Source organism: Nicotiana sylvestris, chromosome 1 (genome assembly GCF_000393655.2).
Source record: "Nicotiana sylvestris chromosome 1, ASM39365v2, whole genome shotgun sequence".
NCBI lineage: Eukaryota > Viridiplantae > Streptophyta > Magnoliopsida > Solanales > Solanaceae > Nicotiana > Nicotiana sylvestris.
This window is the reverse complement of record NC_091057.1, coordinates 173,026,481-173,047,561: the sequence shown is the minus strand read 5'-3', so window position 1 is coordinate 173,047,561 and position 21,081 is coordinate 173,026,481. Positions and strand designations below refer to the sequence as shown.

At 36.4% G+C, this 21,081-nt stretch overlaps 2 protein-coding genes across 2 annotated transcripts; one reads left to right on the top strand and one right to left on the bottom strand.

The window, feature by feature from the left end:
• Window positions 1–383: 383 nt before the first annotated feature.
• On the bottom strand, window positions 384–3,881 carry LOC104239299 (uncharacterized). The gene is made up of 4 exons (XM_009793903.2): window positions 3,514–3,881; window positions 2,544–2,770; window positions 2,030–2,137; window positions 384–828 (listed from the first exon to the last, which is right to left on the bottom strand). Exons 1-4 carry the CDS (start codon window positions 3,704–3,706, stop codon window positions 709–711), a joined length of 648 nt encoding a protein of 215 aa, XP_009792205.1. The 5' UTR covers window positions 3,707–3,881; the 3' UTR covers window positions 384–708.
• A 1,685-nt stretch (window positions 3,882–5,566) lies between these two features.
• Window positions 5,567–15,923, top strand: LOC138877082 (uncharacterized). Its single transcript, XM_070156580.1, has 4 exons — window positions 5,567–6,508; window positions 7,217–7,540; window positions 9,777–9,934; window positions 15,869–15,923. Exons 1-4 carry the CDS (start codon window positions 5,567–5,569, stop codon window positions 15,921–15,923), a joined length of 1,479 nt encoding a protein of 492 aa, XP_070012681.1.
• The last annotated feature ends 5,158 nt before the right edge of the window (window positions 15,924–21,081 follow it).

Below are 21,081 nucleotides of genomic sequence, written 5' to 3'. Positions count from 1 at the left end.
TTATCTCCCTTTTAAACATTTTCCCTAAACACTTTATAATCTATTCAAACTTTTTACTGTTTTAGTATCCTGCAATTGGGATGAGAAAAGTAGTATTTTAGGACTCTGATGAATACCTTCAATTGATAAAATGATTTGAAACCTATTTCAGAATGAAGTTTTGACATTCAATACAATAACTATGGCATTACAATTTCAAGTGCCATCAAGTACATAGAATCACTCCTATCATTGAACCAAGTGATGTTTCACAAATTGTACGACGAACGCAGAATAACATCAATAAAATTCACCCTTTACTAGTATGTTGTCAGCTTGAAACTAGAAAACTTTATGTCATACTGGTGAGATATATTTCAAGGTCGAATTCTGAGAAGGGAAAATTAACAGCAACTGAGACTTTCATACTCGTCTAACTCGTGGGCTATCATATCAAGCTCCACTTCTAAAGAATTACTGGAGACTTCCCATCAAAGGGATCAAAATACAGAATATACAGTATGTGCTTCGGAATAGGAAATCTTATCTCGTTCTCATTTTTTACAAATTTTACAGTCATAGAAATAAGATTTCTCAGTCAACATGATTATCTTCTAGCTATCACGGTAATGTCCAACCAGAAAATGATAAGGTAAATATACCGGGGATAAGCAATGGAAACCTTTACTTAACACTTGAACGGTCTAACTTCATGAAACAAGCAGCTACTCAATTTAGAGGTGGAGCTGTCTGTGATATCCTCTCTTCTTCGAGTAGTACATAAGGATCAATATATGGTGGTGGACCAAGTCTGTTGCTTGCATCGTGGACAAACTGAGGTCCGAAATACTGCCGAAAGAGAAGGAAGCAGTCAATGGTAAATCAGGAACAAAAATAAAACTAGCAGCTGATCATAATACATCCAAAAGCATAAGAAATGTAAATTAATAGGGTCAAACACGCTTCAAATCTAACCTCCACAAAACCAAATAACACGTGAGGTATGTTCAACTCATGCACCTTTTTAGTTTCTTTTGTTGAATTCTTTTTAGGTATAATTGCTTTTTCCCGGGCTTTCTTGGAGGCCAAAATCATGCCATTTGTGATCCCCAACTTTTATAATATATGTGTAGCAATTCAGATTAGCAGAGACTCATAACATAGTTTGACATTGCAAACTATTAGATTTGTTTGGCCACATTTTGCTAGATATTTTTGCTATAGCTCGTCTTTCTTTTTTTTTTTTTTGCGCTTTAACTCATCATCTCTAATTTTTTCCTACTCAGAACAAGCATAATACCTCAAAGCAATCATGATATGTTTCACAACTATTAGATAAGTTTATTTATTTTCTGATGAGGTAAAGCCAATCCCCCAAAATTACCCCTAACTAAATAGCCCCTTCACGATATGTGCAAGACTGAAGTAGAGGATGTCAACCAGTTATTTCTTCACTGCACAGTTGTCAGGATGACACACCATCACTATTTTTGGTATTCATTGGGTGACATCATACTCCGTAAAGACAGCTTCTACCAATTGGGGGTTGTGGAAAGTGAAAAAAACAGTTAGGAGCATATGGAAAAAATGACCCCTGCTGGTGTTTTAGACACTATGGAAAGAAAGAAACTACAGATGCTTCTATGGAAAGGCTTTGCAGTTTGCACATTACCCGGCTGAAGTATAGATGTTAGACAAATCTTTTTTGTTGGACAAAACTGAATTATGTTAAAGATGTAATCAGCTAATAGATTCTGTTGGTTCTCTTTATTTTTGTTGAGAGCCTTACACTTTTGTAACTTTGTGCTTTTGCATCTTCTGGATCCCAAAAAAAGGGGCAGATGAACAACTAAACAAGTATCATATAAGAACAAAGATCTGATTTTCTTTTTCTTCGGTGAATTTTTAAAGTCATTCCAGAATATAAATAAGCCAGCCCAAAAGACTTGGTATAGCAGAAAGATAAATACACAAGTTAACTAAGTGCAGTAGCCTCTTTAAAATAAAGACATCAGAAATATGCACACCAAAGATCACCGAAATTAATTACCAGGTAAACAGCAGAGAAGGATGCAATAGTTGCGAGGATCAACGGCCAAAATGCCAAAAAGAATGTTCCCCCAAGAGTAAGCAAAAGTTTTGCCCGCGGAATCAAACCCTACACAACAAACAAATAAAGTTGTCTGATCATTAGTTATAACCCCATTTATAGTGAAATTCAATAATGTCAACTCATGAAAATGTATAAAACAATAAGGTTAATAACTCATCGCACATCTTTCATATGATTGTTTTCTGTAAAGTTGATTACTGCAACTCCTGTCCCAAAATAGTAAGGCTCTACTTTTCCTTTTTGGTAAGTCATACTTCTTAAATAATTTTTTCCTCTATTTTATTCTTTAAAACATATCAAGTCAACAATGCGACAAAAAATTCAAGGTGAAGGGAGAAACTCAATATTATCAGGCCAAGAACCAATGAGAATGCATACTAACAGTGCACGACAATATTGATCATGTGGAACTAAATTCATACAACGTATAAGGAGGAGGAATTATGCCGACCTCAAGGCCTTCACTATTCAGTGCCATAGACTGCTCCCTTTGATTAGTCAAATTTCTTCCAGAATCTGTTGAGAGTGCATTTCTTCGATAGAAGCCTCCATCTTCTTCCCTAGATATTGTCTCCTCGTCTTCTTTGGTGTTTGTGTTTGTCTCCTCAAGCAATGAAGTTGGAGTCATGCCACGTCTTCTCAACTCTTTCATGAACAATGACTCCGGAGGTTCTTCACCTGTGAAGAACCAACATTGGATTTGAGATTCTTCTTTAAAAAATCAAGAGTATATTCAAGTAAAAGCTACAACACTTTCAAGACGGTGTGAAAATGGAGGCTTCACGATAGTTGAGCGATTGGCTTATGTTCATTAGGCAAGTCAATCCATTCAACCACAACCAATAAAATTCAGAAATTTAAGCCAGAGCTGCTGCTTTTTTTGAAAGACTTGACCATTGTATTTGAATACATTTTCAAGGGATTCAACCTTAAGATATGTAGGGAATTCCCATCAAAAGCTGAAAAGTTCAATCACTACGGAATAGATCTACGGAGATAGCTCACCTAATAGCCCGTCCAATATTTAATTCTACGTTTAACACTTTCCCCTTTTGCCTGAAATATTTCAAATTTTCATTTTTCTCTTAATTACCACGGCCAGGACAATCAATCCATTGAACCTCATAAAGAGAGGCAAATCACCTTTTGCAATCAATTAACTGATACTTCACTTAAACTATCAGTACTTACTTTCTGATCTAGCCACAAGTTATTCAGCCTCTTTTAATTTTCACCAAATCCAATATCTCCAAGAATTGAAGAAAAAATAATGGACTGGAACAGCAAAACTATGCTACAACTGAAATCATGTTACACACACACACAAAATCATATCCAATACCACTAAAAACAAGGATTTTTCCTGATCAAAGGAAAAAAAACAAGGCTTTTTGAAATAAATTTCAAGTTAGAAAGATTACCACTACTACTCTGGTTTCCACTGTCTTGAACTCTACAACAAACCCTAAACTTTGTATCAACAAATGTATTCAAGATTCGATTTTTCCTCTGAAACCTCATACGCAGAAACCTCCTTCGGACCATGGTGCTAAAAACATCAGGATTAGACTGAGAAAATGAGAATGGGGACTTCAATAACTGGAAAGACGCCATTTTTAGATGATCAAATTTCCTCCAAATGAAATTAAAATATTACAATTCCATTACAGAAACTTTAGCTGTAGTAGAAGCTAGAATTCAAGAAGCTTCACTTCATTAGTGAAACGGCGGCAGAGGATTACTGTTTGTCACTCAACCTGTGAGGTGTACCATAGAATTTTTCAGCAATGTGTTGGCAATTTTGTAGCCATAATATAACTAGAGCTGAGCAATTATCATCTGTGTCGCCATCCTAGATAAATTACTTACGCTGCACCCAACCAACCAACCAGCTTTTAAGTCTCCAAAATTGTTGTCATGTATATTCCCTTCTTTATTTTTTTTTTATTTTTATTTTTTAGTATTTCAACTATTGTTGAAGATATTTATTCACTATTTATGGTAACAATTTCACGCCCTATATTTTTGAAAAAGAATGACAGATTTTGAAATATAAGAGGTGCAATCTTTACATAAAATTACTCTAAATGTAATTTTTTTTATTATCTAAGCTATTAATAAAGTGAGGTCAAAAAATCATAGTAAAGAGAGCTGTTTTGATTCTCTACATTAATTCGTAGACATTTCTGAAAATATTTAGTTCGAATTTCAAAACTATGAATTAATTTAGGTTGTTATTGTCTTAAGTCAGAAAATTGATTAGATTGACCAACAAACACCAACAATACAACCAGTGAAATCTCACAATTGAAGTCTGGGTAGGGTAGTGTGTATATAATTTTACTCTTATTTTTGTGAGGTGGAGAGCTTGTTTCCGATAGACCCTCAACTCAAGGAAAGCATAATCCCAACAATCATTAAAAGAATAAACAAAGCAGTAATAATAACAAAAAATACAAGATAACCGAAGCAAGAACTAATAGATAATAATAGAAAACTAAGAACTAAGAAAGTACGGGGTAATACTAAAACTACCCGTATGCCAAAGAGAAACGTGTGTTTGCCTGCCAACTTACTCTCGCCAACAAGCTAAAAATTTAGATAGCCAACTAACAACAACAACAACAAAAAATTTAATGTAATTCTACAAGTAAAATATGGGAAGGATAGAATATATGCGGACCTTACCCCTACCTTTAAGGAGACTATCAACTGAGCTAATAAGATTCCTCATTAGTATAATATTTACAATTTCCATCTAATAAGTTACTATTATATTTAGATGTGCTCAGAATAAGACCTCACTTTCAAGAAAGGAGAAACGGAGGGCCAGAGATGCAAATATGCACATGTTTCAGTTAATAAATCATGAAAACAAATGGATTAAAATCCAAGCCTTTCAATTTGTTCGACACCGAATAAACGAAATATAATTAAGAAATAAAAAGTTTAACAATTGGCTGTATTTGTTTAATTTAATTACCACACAACATAAATCAATTTTGATGATTCCTAATCCTCACCATTACCAATTGCAATTGTTTAGATCTGACTTGTTACGATAAATATCACATTATGGTGGATGTCTACTCTTCTTCCATGATTTTCATCTCAAATGCTTAATAACATATTCAATGACATATTTTGTATGTTTAATGACATATTCCATGACATATTTTCTTCACTTTTTATGCCTATATAAAGACCTTGTAATAGATAGGAAAATACACACAATTGAAGAAGAAATAAGAATCTCTCTTCCTCTCTTTCTATCTATATCTTAGTTTGTTTTGCTTGTTCTATATTGTTATTTTGGGTTATATTTTATAACACGTTATCAGCACGAGGCTCTACCATCTCAAGAAGATCTTTGAGAAAATTAAGGTATAATTTTTCTCAAATTTGTATTTTTTTTAAATGTCTGATATTATGAAAAGAAAGTTCGTTGCCCTTGAAATTTCGGGCAAGAACTATATGACATGGGTATTGGATGCTGAAATCCATTTAGATGCAATGGGTCTTGGAGACGCCATTAAAGATAAAGATAAAGCATCTACACAAGACTGTGCTAAGGCCTTGATTTTCTTGCGTCATCACCTTGATGAAGGGTTGAAAATTGAATATCTCACAGTGAAAGATCCATTTGTTTTGTGGAATGGTTTAAAGGAAAGATATGACAACTTAAAGTTGGTCACTCTTCCACAAGTACGATATGATTGGGCTCATCTTAGGCTCCAAGACTTTAAGTCTGTTTCTGAATATAATTCTGCTATGTTTAGAATTACTTCCAAATTGAAACTCTGTGGAAATAATATCAGTGACTATGATATGCTTGAAAAAACGTTTACAACGTTTCATGCTTCCAATATGGTCTTACAACAGCAGTACCAAGAGAAAGGCTTCACAAAGTACTCTCAGTTGATTTCTCTTCTACTTGTGGCTGAACGAAACAATGAATTGATTATGAGAAATCATGAAAATCGACCCACTGGGTCTACACCATTGCCTAAAGAGGATGAGGTGTATTCCCATTATACTAATCGCGGAAAAGGTCGTGGCCATATTCGTGGTCGTGGTCGCGGTCGTGGTCGTGGCCATGTCCAAGGAAAAAAATTTCCTGGTGTTAATCATCCTCCACCGAAAAATAACTTCCAAAAATGGAAAGGTAAAGATGAGAAGCGAAATGCAGAGGGTTCAGAAACTAAATGTTATCGTTGTGGTGGAAAAGGGCATTGGGCAAAAATTTGTCGCATACCAAAACATTTGGTTGAGCTTTATCAAGCATCTCTGAAGAATAAAGGCTCTGAAGCCAATCTTGTCTATGATAATGAATTTGACATCACACACTTGGATGTGGCAGATTTTTTTGAGCACCCTGATGAAAAAATAAACCACTTGATTGGTGATGGATCTGTGGTTAGAGATGATTGAGCAATTTAATTTTTATGCTTTTCTATTCGTAGTATGTAATGAATAAACATCTCGTAACTTTTGCTGCACTCTATAATTCTTCTTATGTAGTTCTTAAGAATATTTTTATTTCCGAAATTTTATAAATTTCACAAACAATGAGTAATATCCTATTAATTAGTATTCTAGTCTTAGTGATCTTTTAACAATTTTAACTTTCCTATACATTGCTTTAATTCTCTTTAAGAAAAGGTTTACAAGCACCCTGGAACAACTTTTGTTACTTCACCCTCAATTTTTTTTATGAATATGTTCTTTTCTTACACGGATCAATTATGTTTCATACAATGTGTAGGAAAATGCAAATAATTTATACTTGTAAATAAATTTGTTGTAGTTGTATTAGTCATATGTGTACTTGTATTATTTTTTGCGTAATTATTTGTATAATAATTAGAATTTGCCAGAAAATGCATTAAAGGCTACTATTGAATTATTGGTTTAACTTTATTTCTTTTCCATTTTTCTCTAAAAATACTAATATTTATTCATATACTTCTTTTGTATGTCAAACTATGGGAAGCAAATATGGATATCTTTCAAAGCAAACTTGGATCAAAGTTCAATTATAAAAATATTTGCTTAATTGATTCATGTACGACACATACAATATTCAAAGAGAAGAAATATTTCTCTCATTTAAGTATGTGTAAGGCAGATATTACTACAATTTCTGGTAGTAGTAATCTAATTGAAGGCTCTGGAAGAGCTACTATAACTCTGCCTATGGGAACAATAATTATCATTGAGAATGCAATGTTCTCCTCCAAGTCCAAGAGGAACTTGTTGAGTTTTAAAGATATCCGCAAAAATGGATTTCATATTGAGACAATAGATGAGAATAATATGGAATATCTCATCGTTACCAAGAATGTCTCTGGCCAGAAAAGAATTATTGAGAAGTTCCCATCTTTATCTTGTGGCCTGTATTGGACAAAAATTAGTGCAATTGAGGCACATTCTACCTTAAACCAAAAGGTTACTGCTTACAATACTTTTGAACTTTGGCATGATCGATTGGGCCATCCTGGATCAATTATGATGAGACGAATCATAGAAAACTCAAATGGGCATCCATTAAAGAATTTGAAAATTCTTTTAAATAATGAATTTTCTTGCACTTCTTGTTATCAAGGCCAAGTTAATTATAAGACCATCACCAACAAAGGTTGGGATTGAGTCCCCTGCGTTTTTAGAACGTATACAAGGGGACATTTGTGGACCTATTCACCCACCTAGTGGGTCGTTTAGATATTTTATGGTCTTAATAGATGCATCCTCTAGATGGTCTCATGTATGCCTATTGTCATCTCGCAACCTCGCGTTTGCAAAATTAATGGCACAAATAATCCGATTACGGGCACAATTTCCCGATAATCCAATTAAGTCTATTAGACTTGATAATGCTGCTGAGTTTTCATCCCAAGCATTTAATGATTATTGCTTATCAATTGGGATAAAAGTGGAACATCATGTAGCTCATGTTCACACTCAAAATGGCCTTGCAGAGTCTTTAATTAAACGTGTGCAATTGATAGCAAGACCGTTACTCATGAAAACGAAGTTGCCCACTTCTGTTTGGGGTCACGCCATTTTACATGCAGCAATGCTAATTCGTCTCAGACCGACAAATTATCACAAATATTCCCCGTTGCAATTAGTTTTGGGTCATGAACCTAATATATCTCATCTAAGAATTTTTGGATGCGCTGTATATGTGCCTGTAGCACCCCCATATCGCACCAAGATGGGTCCCTAAAGAAGGTTAGGAATATATGTTGGGTTTGAATCATCCTCCATTATTCATTACCTTGAAACATTAACGGGAGATTTGTTCACTGCTCGTTTTGCAGATTGTCAATTCGATGAGGCATTTTCCCCAAAATTAGGAGGAGAAATTAGTGAAACAAAACGTGAAATTTTATGGAAAAATACATCATTGTCTCATCTTGATCCACGTGCATCTATTTGTGACACAGGGGTGCAAAAGATTATCCATTTGCAGAAAATAGCAAATCAAATGCCAGATGCATTTACGGATTTGAAAAGGATAACAAAATCACATATCCCTGCAGAGAATGTTCCAATCCGTATTGATGTCCCTATTGGACAATCTTCTAGTGTCATAGCTAATGAGTCAAAAGCACGCCTAAAACGTGGCAGACCATTAGGTTCTAAGGATCGAAATCCTAGAAAAAGAAAAACAAATGATCAAGATGACACTACGAAAGAGTCTCATAAAGAAATTCACGATTTAACCAATCCTGAGATTCATGAGGAAATCAATGAGCCTGAGACTCAAGAAAATAAGGAACTATCAATAAATCCAATCGATATTGAGACAAATTTGAATCGAATGGATATAGTGGCAGATTACATCTTTGCATATAATGTTGCATCTAGCATTATGCAAGAAAGTGAGGATCTTGAACCTCAATCTGTTGGAGAATGTCGACAAAGACTTGATTGGCCAAAATGGCAAGAAGCAATCCAATTAGAGTTAAGTTCACTTGCAAAACGTGAAGTTTTTGGGCCTGTAGTCCAAACACCTAATTGTGTTAAGCCTGTTGGCTACAAATGGGTCTTTGTACGCAAAAGGAATGAGAAAAATGAGGTACAAAGATATAAGGCACGCCTTGTTGCACAAGGATTTTCACAAAGGCCTGGTGTCGATTATGAAGAGACATATTCTCCTGTTATAGATGCTATAACATTCCGTTATCTCATTAGTTTTGCTGTCCATAAAAAGCTTGACATGCATTTAATGGATGTAGTTACAGCCTATCTTTACGGCTCACTTGATAATGAGATATACATGAAAATTCCCAAGGGATTTAAAATGCTTAACGCACAAAATTCAAATTCCCGGGAAATATTTTCAATCAAATTGCAAAGATCTTTGTATGGTATAAAGCAATCAGGAAGAATGTGGTATAACCGTCTTAGTGAGTATTTATTAAAAGAGGGTTATATAAATGATGCCATTTATCCATGTGTTTTTATAAAGAAAACAACATCGGAATTTGTTGTACTTGCCGTATATGTTGATGACATAAACCTTATTGGAACTCCTACAGAACTCCAAAAGGCAACTGATTATTTAAAGAAGAAATTCGAGATGAAAGATCTCGGAAAGACAAAATTATATCTCGGTTTGCAAATTGAACATTTGACAAATGGGATTTTTGTTCATCAATCTGCATACATTAAAAAGGTATTGAAACGGTTTTACATGGATGAAGCACATCCATTAAGTACTCTGATGATTGTTCGTTCACTTGATATGAATAAGAACCCATTTCGACCTCAAGAAAAGAATGAAGAGCTTCTTGGTCCTGAAGTACCATATCTTAGTGCAATTGGTGCACTAATGTATCTTGCTAACACTACAAGGCCTGACATAACTTTTTCGGTTAATGTCTTAGCAAGATATAGCTCTGCTCCTACAAGGAGACACTGGAATGGGATCAAACACATATTGCGATATCTAAAAGGGACTACCGATATGGGCTTATTTTATGGCAATGATTGCAATCCCGATCTTGTTGGTTATGCCGATGCTGGGTATTTATCTGACCCGCATAAGGCTCGATCTCAAACAGGTTATGTGTTTACATGTGGCGGCACTGCCATATCTTGGCGATCGACTAAGCAATCAATCGTAGCTACTTCTTCTAATCATGCTGAGATAATTGCTATTCATGAAGCAAGTCGAGAATGTATTTGGTTGAGGTCTATAATACATTTTATCCGAGACAAATGTGGTTTGAAGTGTGAAAAACTACCCACAATTTTGTATGAAGACAATACAACATGCATAGCCCAATTGAAGGGAGGATTCATAAAAGGAGATAGGACAAAACCCATTTCCCCAAAGTTATTTTTTACACATGATCTTCAAAAGAATAGTGATATCAATGTGCAACAAATTCGTTCAAGTGATAATATGGCTGATTTGTTCACCAAATCTCTACCAACATCAACCTTCAAGAAACTGGTGTACAAAATTGGGATGCGAAGACTCAAGCATGTGAGTTGATGCTTTCATCAAGGGGAGTTAATACGCGTTGTACTCTTTTTCCCTTACAAGGTTTTGTCCTACTGGGTTTTCCTTGCAAGGTTTTTGACGAGGCAACCAAAAGGCGTATTTCTAAACATGTGTACTCTTTTTCCTTCACTAGGATTTTTTTTTCATAGAGTTGTTTTTTCCTAATAAGGTTTTAACGAGGCACATTATCTTTGGACATCCAAGGGGGAGTGTTATGATAAATATCACATTATGGTGGATGTCTACTCTTCTTCCATGATCTTTATCTCAAATGCTTAATGACATATTCAATGACATATTTTGTATGTTCAATGACATATTCCATGACATATTTTCTTCACTTTTTATGCCTATATAAAGGCCTTGTAATAGATAGGAAAATACACACAATTGAAGAAGAAATAAGAATCTCTCTTCCTCTCTTTCTATCTATATCTCTTAGTTTATTTTGCTTGTTCTATATTGTTATTTTGGGTTATATTTTATAACATGACTATTGTTATTGTTGTAATCACAATCATATATTTTTTTTCCTAAACGATTAGTTACAATTATTGTACGAGAAGAATATTCTAAAAGTGACTCTTGAGGGCGTCCAGAAGATATTATTGCATTTGATTGATTCTTGCAAGCTAAAATATATAATTGCTTTTTTGGACTCACCATCTGTCTATGACAAAACAGTAGTAATACTAGATTCGGATATATGTAGCAATTATAGAAAAAAAATGTTCTTTCTTTTCATAAGAAAACGATCTTTCAATTTTATATTTTATGTGAGAAATTTTACAACAGCCGTCATCCTCAACAACCAATCTTTATAGTATATCTTAATTTTATTTTTTTACCTCGATTTACATGTTTGCGCAATACATACTTGTTAAAAGTTTCTCATAAAACAGGTAAACAAATTCTGTTAGGAATAAGTTTATTTCTTGTCACAAGGTGTTAGACCCTTGACAAAGTTGATCGACAAGCGGTGCGGCAGTGACAAGGATTTGGCATGATGGCCTTGTCAATAGCCTATGTGCGGGAGGGAAATCAACATGCGGGACAATACGGGCATTATCAATGGCAACAAACTGTTGCAAGAGTAAGTGTGACGGACTACACTACTATTTGAGGGCTAAGGTATGACGGACTACAATAAAGCATGAGTGGACTGCGTGCAAGCAAAGGCCAAGGCCTTGACGGAACTAGACGGACTGGACGGAAGCTTGACAAGACAAAACGGGAAAGACCTAGGCGCTAAGATGAGGCAGCTTAGTGCCAAGGCAGTGGCAGTGGCAACTTGGTGTTGTCTTGGCTTAGGTGAGCGGGTTGGCACCTAAGAAATTTGTGGGTAAACAACTTAGCAAGGGAATGGCATAATGGCTTGGTGACTTGATGCTAAAATCAGCTTGGCATTGGCAAAGGGCAGATTTGATCAAGTAGAGGCGACTTGACATGAACAAGCGGCTGTGGCAGCGGGCGTGCATGTGGTTAAGTCATGGGCAATAAGTTGTGGCTATGGCATTGGGGAGGAGTAGTGTTAAAGAATAAGGCTGGGCGCAATGCCAGCCTTGGGCGTGCAACAGCTGGCCAAAACACGCACATGCAGCACACATGGAGCAACTAACAAGTGTGTTGTGCACATGCTGTGCAGTTGGGCGGTTACAACTACCATATTCAAAGAGTTGCTGATAATGGGAATATGTCTATACACGTTTTTAGGCATGTTTTAGCATGACATGCACGTTTTTTATCATGGGTGATCATGGCCTATCAGGTGGAGGTGTCAACTGAAATAGGAAAACTATTTTGGGCTGACTACACTATATATATATGTGTTAGCAGCCCCAAAAACGGGCTAAGTATCTAGAGAGGGAAAATGAGTAAGATGTAGGCATAGGGTTATCTATGTCAAGGCTTGAGCATGGCAAATTATGTGTCATTGCCTTGCCAAGAGTGAGCAGCACGAAATGCCTTAGGCAGGGGCTTTTATAGGGCAGTTTGTGCAAGAGTCGGCAATTTTGTGAGTTGGTGTCTGCCAAGGGTGGCAGCACCTTGCCAAACTCGAGAGTTTCCTTTGTAATTCATATATTATAAAAGGTTGGGAAAGGGTTCCCGTAAATCTGCTTGTGCATTTACTTATTTATATTGCCTTAAAAATATTCTAAGTGTTAAACCTCGAAAGCGAAAGAAAATCGGAGTAAGATTGAGCCAAGTTGAGACTTGACTGCCGCACAACAGGCTGTTTTTCGGCGGACAGAAAACACCCCTGTGACACAAGGTATAGTGAGATCCAATCACAAAATCCCGAGTTCAAAGGCTTGAAAATGGACAACTTTTGTATGAGCGGTTTACCCACTTTAATGCATTTTTACCATCCGTATTTGGATTAGTCAATAGAAAATATAAATATTATATAGTATCATTATATGGATTGCTATTCTTTAATGTGTCAAGGAAATGAATAATGGAGGAGGAAGAATCCCATTGATTTTTTATAAAAGATTGACACGTGGAGTATAGGAAGCAAATTTGGCCATTACTTGAGAGCTCACAAGTTGGAGAGTCGCTTTGTCTTGGATTTTGGACTCTTCCACAATTGGCAACTACTATTAAAATTCAATTGCTCAAGACTGGTAACCAACTTGACCAAACGCAATTTTGGCTCATTTTCAGATGGAATGTTTAATTATTGTTTGAAAAAGAATATCTATATATCTTTAAGTTAAAAACTCAAAAATGAAATAAAATAAAAGAGATCTTGTTGCAATCACACTGACTTAAAAATTGAAATAGAAGCGTTAAATTGGTGCAGAAACATGCACGACACACCACTACTGCTTTAACTTTTACAGAAATATATACGCAAGTGCTGTTGACCCTCTCTCCTTTAAACATTTGGACATTTTAACAACTTCTTACGTTATTGTCTATTCAATGATGTTACAATTAGCTCAGCTCATAAACATCAACATCTACTCGTTGCGTGCCACACAACTACTAAAAAATGTTAAAAATTTCGGAACAATTCAATTGTCAAACGACAAATATTTGAGACAGGAAATAATAACTATTTTCTCCTTTTATCAAGAGTTTCTCCAATTTGTTTAATTTATTTCAGCAGAATAAGGGAAAGAAAAGCTTATGGTCAGTTCTATCCCTATAAAAATTAAAGAAGCTGCTTGTATTTCTGAAATATAAACATTCATTCCATCAGTGTTGTCTAAGACTTATTTAAAGCGCACTTAAACCCTGAATTGAAGTTTAGAAAAACTCGAGGAGGGCACTTCGCCTTTCTTTTGCGGCGCTTCAGTGTAGGCAAGGCACTAAAGCATGTGCACTCATTGCTCATGAGTTCTATCTTGAGTTGAACGGTACTAAACAATAAATATAATCGGCAAATAAGCATATTAATTAGTTGCTAAGAAAAACATTACGAATAAATTTGTTAATTTTTTTCTTAAACGTGTGTGTGTGATACATATATGTTCCCTTTTTCGCGCCATCTTTTTTACCGAAACTCACACTTAAATTGCGCTTAAAGCCCAAACAATCTGGAACGTTTTTTAGAGCTTTTCGCCTTTGACAACACTGCATTCCATACAACAATTTTTATTTTTATTTTCCTGTTAGGACCGAAAAAAATCAGGTTTCATGCGGAAGCTAGTAACACAAACCTCGAACGACGATAAATCATACAACAAGGAGAAATCTACCAAAAGAGATACAAACATATAACGTGGTTCGGTCAGCTGACCTACATCCACAGCGGAGATGAGCAATCCACTATATAAAAAGAGAGTACAAAATATCGAGAGAACAACCTCACGAAGAAGCAAACACAAGTGACACACTAACATTTGTCCCGTAAAGTTCTCCCTCTAAACACAACTCTCAAACCCCATATGGCTACGTTGTGGATGCTACTGAGTGAGAAGGATAGATCTTCAATTTATAGAACTCCAAATCTTTTTCTACAAGAAAAGAACTAGCCGAATATGGGAGATTTGTAATTTCCTTTTACAAGAAGGAAAACTCAATTTAAGGTAAACATGTTGCCCTTTCTTTTAACAAATAGGAAAACCAAATATGGTAAGAAAATTATGGCAAACACCTAACAATTCTCCCCCTTGGCCTGAATTTTCTGATAAAATAAACTTGATCCACCTTCTTCATATAGCCTTCAACAGATCGCATCTCCAAATCTCCACCACAAAGTTTGTCTCAACGTGCGTAGCACACCCGTCAAATTTCTCAGATAAAAATCATGATTATTGTCAAATATGTTGCGGCTAGAACTGAAACCCGCCAAGATAAACATGTCTTGAACCTCGCTCTGATACCACTGTTATGTCGAGGAAGAGGCAAACCCGAAAATAAAGAAGATAAAGAACACCAAATTTTAACGTGGAAGACCCTTCAAATCGAAGGTAAAAATCACGGGATCACAAATATCCAAAAAGCTCCACTATAACAATAAGAGGGTTACAAAAGTTCTCCAAATTGGTTACACAACAAGTGTCAAACATGAAAAAACAATAGCAACAAGAGCAACAACTAATCAATTGAAGAAAGAGGAGAATCCACAAAAACGAAGCTATTGTTCGAGACTTGAAATCAGATGCTACGAGCCTCCAAATCCAATCTCCACCGTTCAAATCCAAGACAAGATGTTACAAATACTCAGTCAAAATTTCAGCCCAATCCAACGGTTAACGAATCGAAAAACGTGATTTGAAGTTGGCTGGTCGGAATAAAAATCTACAGCAACAAATACTTTTCTTCTCTTTTCTCTCTTGATGAAAGCTCTCTCAAAACTCACTCTTATGTGCTTAAGTCTTTCAAAGACTTGTATCAATGAGCATAGAATAATTCTCCAAAGTTGTCCTATTTATAGATCATGAGTGGTGCTTTCTCTTAAAGCCAAAACCCACTCAAAATAGGAATAAACTGAATCCAATTCCAAATAGGAATGGAAACCAAAAGAGAATAGGATTAGGCCATTAGGCCTTTGGCTGGACAACATGGGCATGTGCCCAACAAACTCCCCCTCCAGCCAAGGGGCCAAATGTGTCTTCAATTAGAGGAACTATTGACAGGCTTCATGCCTGCCAATTTTCTACAAAATTCATGTTTATCTGCAACCACCGCCTTTGTCAGCATATCCGAAGGATTTTTATCAGTGTGTATCTTCTCAACCTCAAATAATTTCTCTTCCACGGCCATTCTTATCCAATGATACTTTCTATTTATATGTTTGGTCTTAGAATGAAAAGTGGAGTACTTGGTGAGACAGATAACACTCTGATTATCACAAAATAAGATGTACCTTGGCTGCTCAAAGCCAAGATCATTAATAAACTCCTTCATCCATAATAGTTCTTTGGCACCTTCTGTGACAACAATATATTCGACTTTTGTGGTGGATAGAGCTATGCACTTATGTAGTCTAGATTGCGAAGAAACAGCTCCCCCTGTTGTCACACCTCCTTTTCGCGCGCCCGCCCCGAAGGGTTAAATGCGCGGGTGGAGTTTTTCCAATTTAAGTGACAATATTCGAAATGGGATTATTTATTTAATTCAGAGTCGCCACTTGGGAAAGGTTTGGTTTTTGGTGTCCCAAGTCACCGGTTTATCTTGAATCCCAAATCGAGGAAATTTTCGACTTTTCCAAATGAAGTCTGCGAACCAGAAATTCTAAGTAAGGAATTCTGTTGACCCGAGGGAAGGTGTTAGGCACCCTCGAATCCCGTGGTTCTAGCACGGTCGCTTAAATTGTTATAATGGCTAAATATCTGATTTAAATACATGTTGTGACTTATGTGCTTTTATTAAGTTTTAACCGCTTTTATTATTATCATTTATTTTTATAGAATTGCAACGTCGTGAAAATGTATCTCGAACCACGTCACAATCAATGCACCCGTAGTTGTTAACACATTTCGACTCCGTTGAGATTTGAAATTGGGTCACATAAATGCGCACCCGAATTTAAGAATGTGATTTGATTAAGTCGCGCCTAAAGAATCTAACGCGTTATTGTCTTCGGGGAGGGCAGTGGAGATTCACTAAATGGCCTAGCCCGAATTCTAAATATTATGATTAGTTGTTGAGGGCCCCGCAATTTGTATTTTTTTATTTGGCGAGGCTCGTCTCATTATTTTTAGAAGGGTATCCTACAGTGACTACATTTCTATTATTTTATTTCCAGAGATAGAAGAAAGAAAAATGTATGCTAATTGAATTATATATTTCGGCCTAAACCAAACTCCTATCAATTTCTGATTAATTACTTTTAAAGTAAAAAGACGTCATGCCTTACGAAAATGCTTTGGTCGAACAAAAAGATTACATATGAGATAGATGAAATGCAATACTTAATCCGAACATTTCTTAATTTGAACTTAACTGAACTTATTTGGACTAGATTAAAGGGTAACTGGCGAAGTAAAATGCTTTAATTTGACAAGGAATCATATACGAGCTAACGAAGTACAACGCTTAATCTGAGCATTTCTTGTGTTGAACTTAACTAAACTTATGTGAACTAGTCTTACTAAAAAAAAACCAAATGAAACAGAAAACAGTGTTGTGTAAAGTCGAAATACACATGCTTATACTAACAGACAAACTACCGAGCTCAAATACAAAAGGGGTAAACTCAGTCGACTATCAGTACATTCTTTCGAACTGTTGAACCATAAACTAATCAGTTTCCATAGGCCTGTTAATGTACTATGAATATCACAACAAATACTTGAACATCTTCTCCCTTTTTCATTTCATGCTTTCAAACTGTTTCAATTACATCAATATGGGACTTGAAATGTGTACCTGGAAATGCTGAAAATGCAAAGGAGAAGAAGAAGAAGATGTGGAAATCAGCAGCCAAAAGAAACAGGACTAGCAAATAGCAGCAGGACAGGGCAGCAGCAAACAAAGCGAACAGCAGAACAGGCTCAAATGCACAAATGCAACGATGGTCAATAGAAAGAAATAGCCAAATGACAGCAACACCCAGCGGAGTAGAATCAAAACTCCAAGCAGACCAAACCAGTAGTAAACCAATGAAAACACTTGACTAAATAGACACAACTGGAACTTCAAAGAATCAGAATTGATTTCAACAAGTTGAACAACTCAAAACCCAAATAACAAATAGGAAGAAGCAATTTCTGATTGTAGATTGTATACTTTCTATCTCTTAACCTCCCTCTATCTGTGTTTTCCTAAAATCAGTTCTATCCTTTTCAATCCTCTCAGTCTAAATATCCCTCTATGTCTGTATCTCTTTGTATGTCTTTCAAGCTCTCTCTTTCAAAACTCCTCACAGTGTGTTTTTCTTTTACAGCTCTCAAGGTCCAGTGTGTATCCCCTCTGTATATTTTCTGATCCCCCTTTATAAGCCTCAAAACTATCTCTTTTAACAGCCTGTTTTCAGAATATCACAGTACCCCTCCCATGTGCCTTTTACCTTTTCAGATCCCCATTAGTTATTTAAGTATATAACCTCCATCAACATTCCCTGGCAGACTTACTTTTAAAAGGTTTAATACATTTTAAACTTAAAGCAAGGTATGGGCAGTAGAATATATCTGACAGCATATGCTGTCAAATTGTTTAAAACTTAGCAAAAACCTTTATGCAGGCCACAGGCTGTGCACAAAGCACATGAGGTGCACCAATGCACATGCTGTGCACGAGTGCACATGCCTTCCAATTCAGAATTTAAACACAAACAATCCTTTTTACATTACTGATCAATTCAAACAGCCATAAGTAAACAAAAACTGGTTCTTAATTGACTCAACACATGCTTAGCAGAAGTGAGTCGATTTGTTATTGTTCGGATAGCTGAAACTAATTGACAACACATGTCGACTTGACTATATTAGCATTAACATACTCAATCGTAGCCAAAAATCAGACATTTAAACAGTATCGATACATGGTTCGAATAATACTGACTAAGCAGAAATGCACTCGATGAGTCAACTAGTCAGTACAAATTTGGAATACAACCAATACACATGTCTTATCAGAATAGGAGGGGTTCAAACAAACACAGTGGTTCAGGCAAAGTGGACAAACAGAAGTTGGTAAAATTAAAACAAATATGAACAGACTTTTAAAAACAAATTACACGGACTAAAACAAAAATAAAGAAAAGAAAACAAGACTCACCTCAACTCTTTGAAAAATCAAAACCTTGACTCGGATTTGGACAGACCTTTCTTAAGGCTGAATGGACTTTAAACGAAGTGTTTCTCAGATGAGAAACACTTTGATTAAAGTCCATTAGACCTTAATCTCTTCGGTTGAACCAGTGACGGAGGAACACAAAACTTTCAAAACTTAGATCTGGGATTCAGGCTTCCCTGATCAGATTCGGACCAAACCAAGTATGGTTTGGTCACGAGGAGGGTCTGGAGAGTGTCTGGTGTAAAGCTGGGGTTGGTTGGTGTAGATCGAGTTTTGACTCGAATCTTCAAATGAAGATTCGAGGACCTGGAGGGTGATTCGAACTAAACGGTTAACAGGTCTATGTTCAGGGTGGTGAGGGGGTTCTATGGTGTTCAGGGCAAGGTCACCGGCGTTCATGCCGCCGGTTTTTCATGGTGAGGAGTACAGGGGCGGCTCTAGGGTTTGTGGGTTTGGGTGAAGACGACGAGGCTGGGGTATTGGATAGGGGGGTAGGGTACGATTATGAACTTATATAGTTAGTGGGTGGACGGATCTCGACCGTTAGATCAATTTAGATCTACGGTCTGGATCTGGTGGTTAAATGGAACGGTGTCATTTCAAGTGTTGAGGGTTTGGGTTCGGTCCGGTTGTAAACGGGTCGGGTTCCTCAGTGGGTTGTGGGGAAGTGATCTTGGCCGTTGATCAATCTGAGATCAACGGCCCAGATCACACTGGACTAAAACGTCGTCGTTTGGACGTCCTGGGCATCAGGTGGCCTGGACCGGGCAGGCCTGGGTCTTGGGCTGTTTGTTTGGGCCAATTTTGTTAAAATTGGCCCAAGTCCGGAAGGGAAGGGGTCCTTTCTTTATTTTTTTTATTTATTTCCTTTTTCTTATTTATTTTAAAACAAAACTAAGCCAAAAAATCAAATTAAAATTAAATACACACTCAATACAATTATTTGCACACACACTAAAATATTTCAAAACAGGTAAAGTCAAACAAAATAAAATCACGGACGAAGATGCCTATTCATGATTTTCTATTTAACGACCGGATTACGGTTCGAATTATGCAGGACACATATATTTTTTGAATTTTGTTTTAATAAAGTAAATAAATAAAAATGGGCCGAAGTCACAAATAAATCAACAAGGTGCCGCACAGAAATCCAAAAATTGTACAGCAGGGCCAATTATTATTTTTTATTTCTTTTTGGAGCGATTGTCGTGCGAAACAAAAATCACGTGCTCACAGCTGCCCCTCTTTGTTCGGAAACACGAAGGGTTTTCGTGCAAAGATAAAGTGAGCGTGTATGAGCGATTTTTGCCTATAGACCACTCCGTATGAAGCATGTTTTTTTTTGAAAGATCTGACCGAATCTTGCTTCAAAGATTTCCTACATATCCTGGGCTAAACAAGAATCAGGTCAATGTAGTTCGAGAAGTTTTGGTAGCTGGGACTACCATGGGATTACAATGCTTGCTGCTACTGCTGTTGCTGTTGTCACTGCCGTGTCACTGACCGCCTTATTACAACCAAACGAAAATTAGAAACTGAACTAACTACTTATATGTATGTCAACTGCTAGTTACAAGATTCCTATCTATGATTCTTTTACGACTTGATCTTGGGTCTTAGCTGATTCTGCTTGTAGACTCCGATCTGAATCTTGATGCTTGCGAGTTGCGGCGACTTGTTTAACCTCTGGGATACTGAGTGAGACGCAATTGGCAGGGTTTAGGACCTTAGTCAAATGTTGGAGTCGATCTGCTCTCCATTCACTCTGATATCTCGGGATGTCTTCTTTTGTCTTTTTTCTTCTTTGATTCTGAGTCGAGACTCATCTCGTGGGTCATTTCGATCCGTGTGGCTCGAGGTTAGACCTGCGGGAAAAAACAAACAAACGAACGAAATTTTCTGCCCCAGTTTCACTAGGAAAATTTCGTTAATTATTCACCAGGAAGTTCATAAAATTGATGAAAGAGGATATGCATGCTCAGTTCAGGGTTGGAGTCCTAACACCGGCTAGCTGGGGAGAGGTTCGGTTTGGGGTTTAAAACCCTAATGCCGAACAAAGGAAGAATTCAGTTTAGGGTTTTAAAACCCTAATGCTGATTAAAGGAAAAAGTTCAGTTTAGGGTTTAAAACCCTAATGCTGACTAAAAGGAAAATTCAGTTTAGGGTTTAAAACCCTAATGCTGATTGCATGAAAAAGCTCAGTTTAGAGTTTAAAACTCTAATGCTGGCTGAAAGGAAAAAGTTCAGTTTAGGGTTTAAAACCCTAATGCTGACT

Coding starts and splice junctions, on each gene's coding strand:
- LOC104239299 (XM_009793903.2), bottom strand. CDS start 3,706: ATGGCGTCTTTCCAGTTATTGAAGTCCCCATTCTCATTTTCTCAGTCT. Junction 2,138..2,543: donor TGAATAGTGAAGGCCTTGAG/GTCGGCATAATT, acceptor TTTGTTGTGTAG/GGTTTGATTCCGCGGGCAAA. Junction 829..2,029: donor CCTTCTCTGCTGTTTACCTG/GTAATTAATTTC, acceptor CTCTTTCGGCAG/TATTTCGGACCTCAGTTTGT.
- LOC138877082 (XM_070156580.1), top strand. CDS start 5,567: ATGACATGGGTATTGGATGCTGAAATCCATTTAGATGCAATGGGTCTT. Junction 7,541..9,776: donor ATTCTACCTTAAACCAAAAG/GTTACTGCTTAC, acceptor TACATTAAAAAG/GTATTGAAACGGTTTTACAT. Junction 9,935..15,868: donor AGTGCAATTGGTGCACTAAT/GTATCTTGCTAA, acceptor GTTTGGTCTTAG/AATGAAAAGTGGAGTACTTG.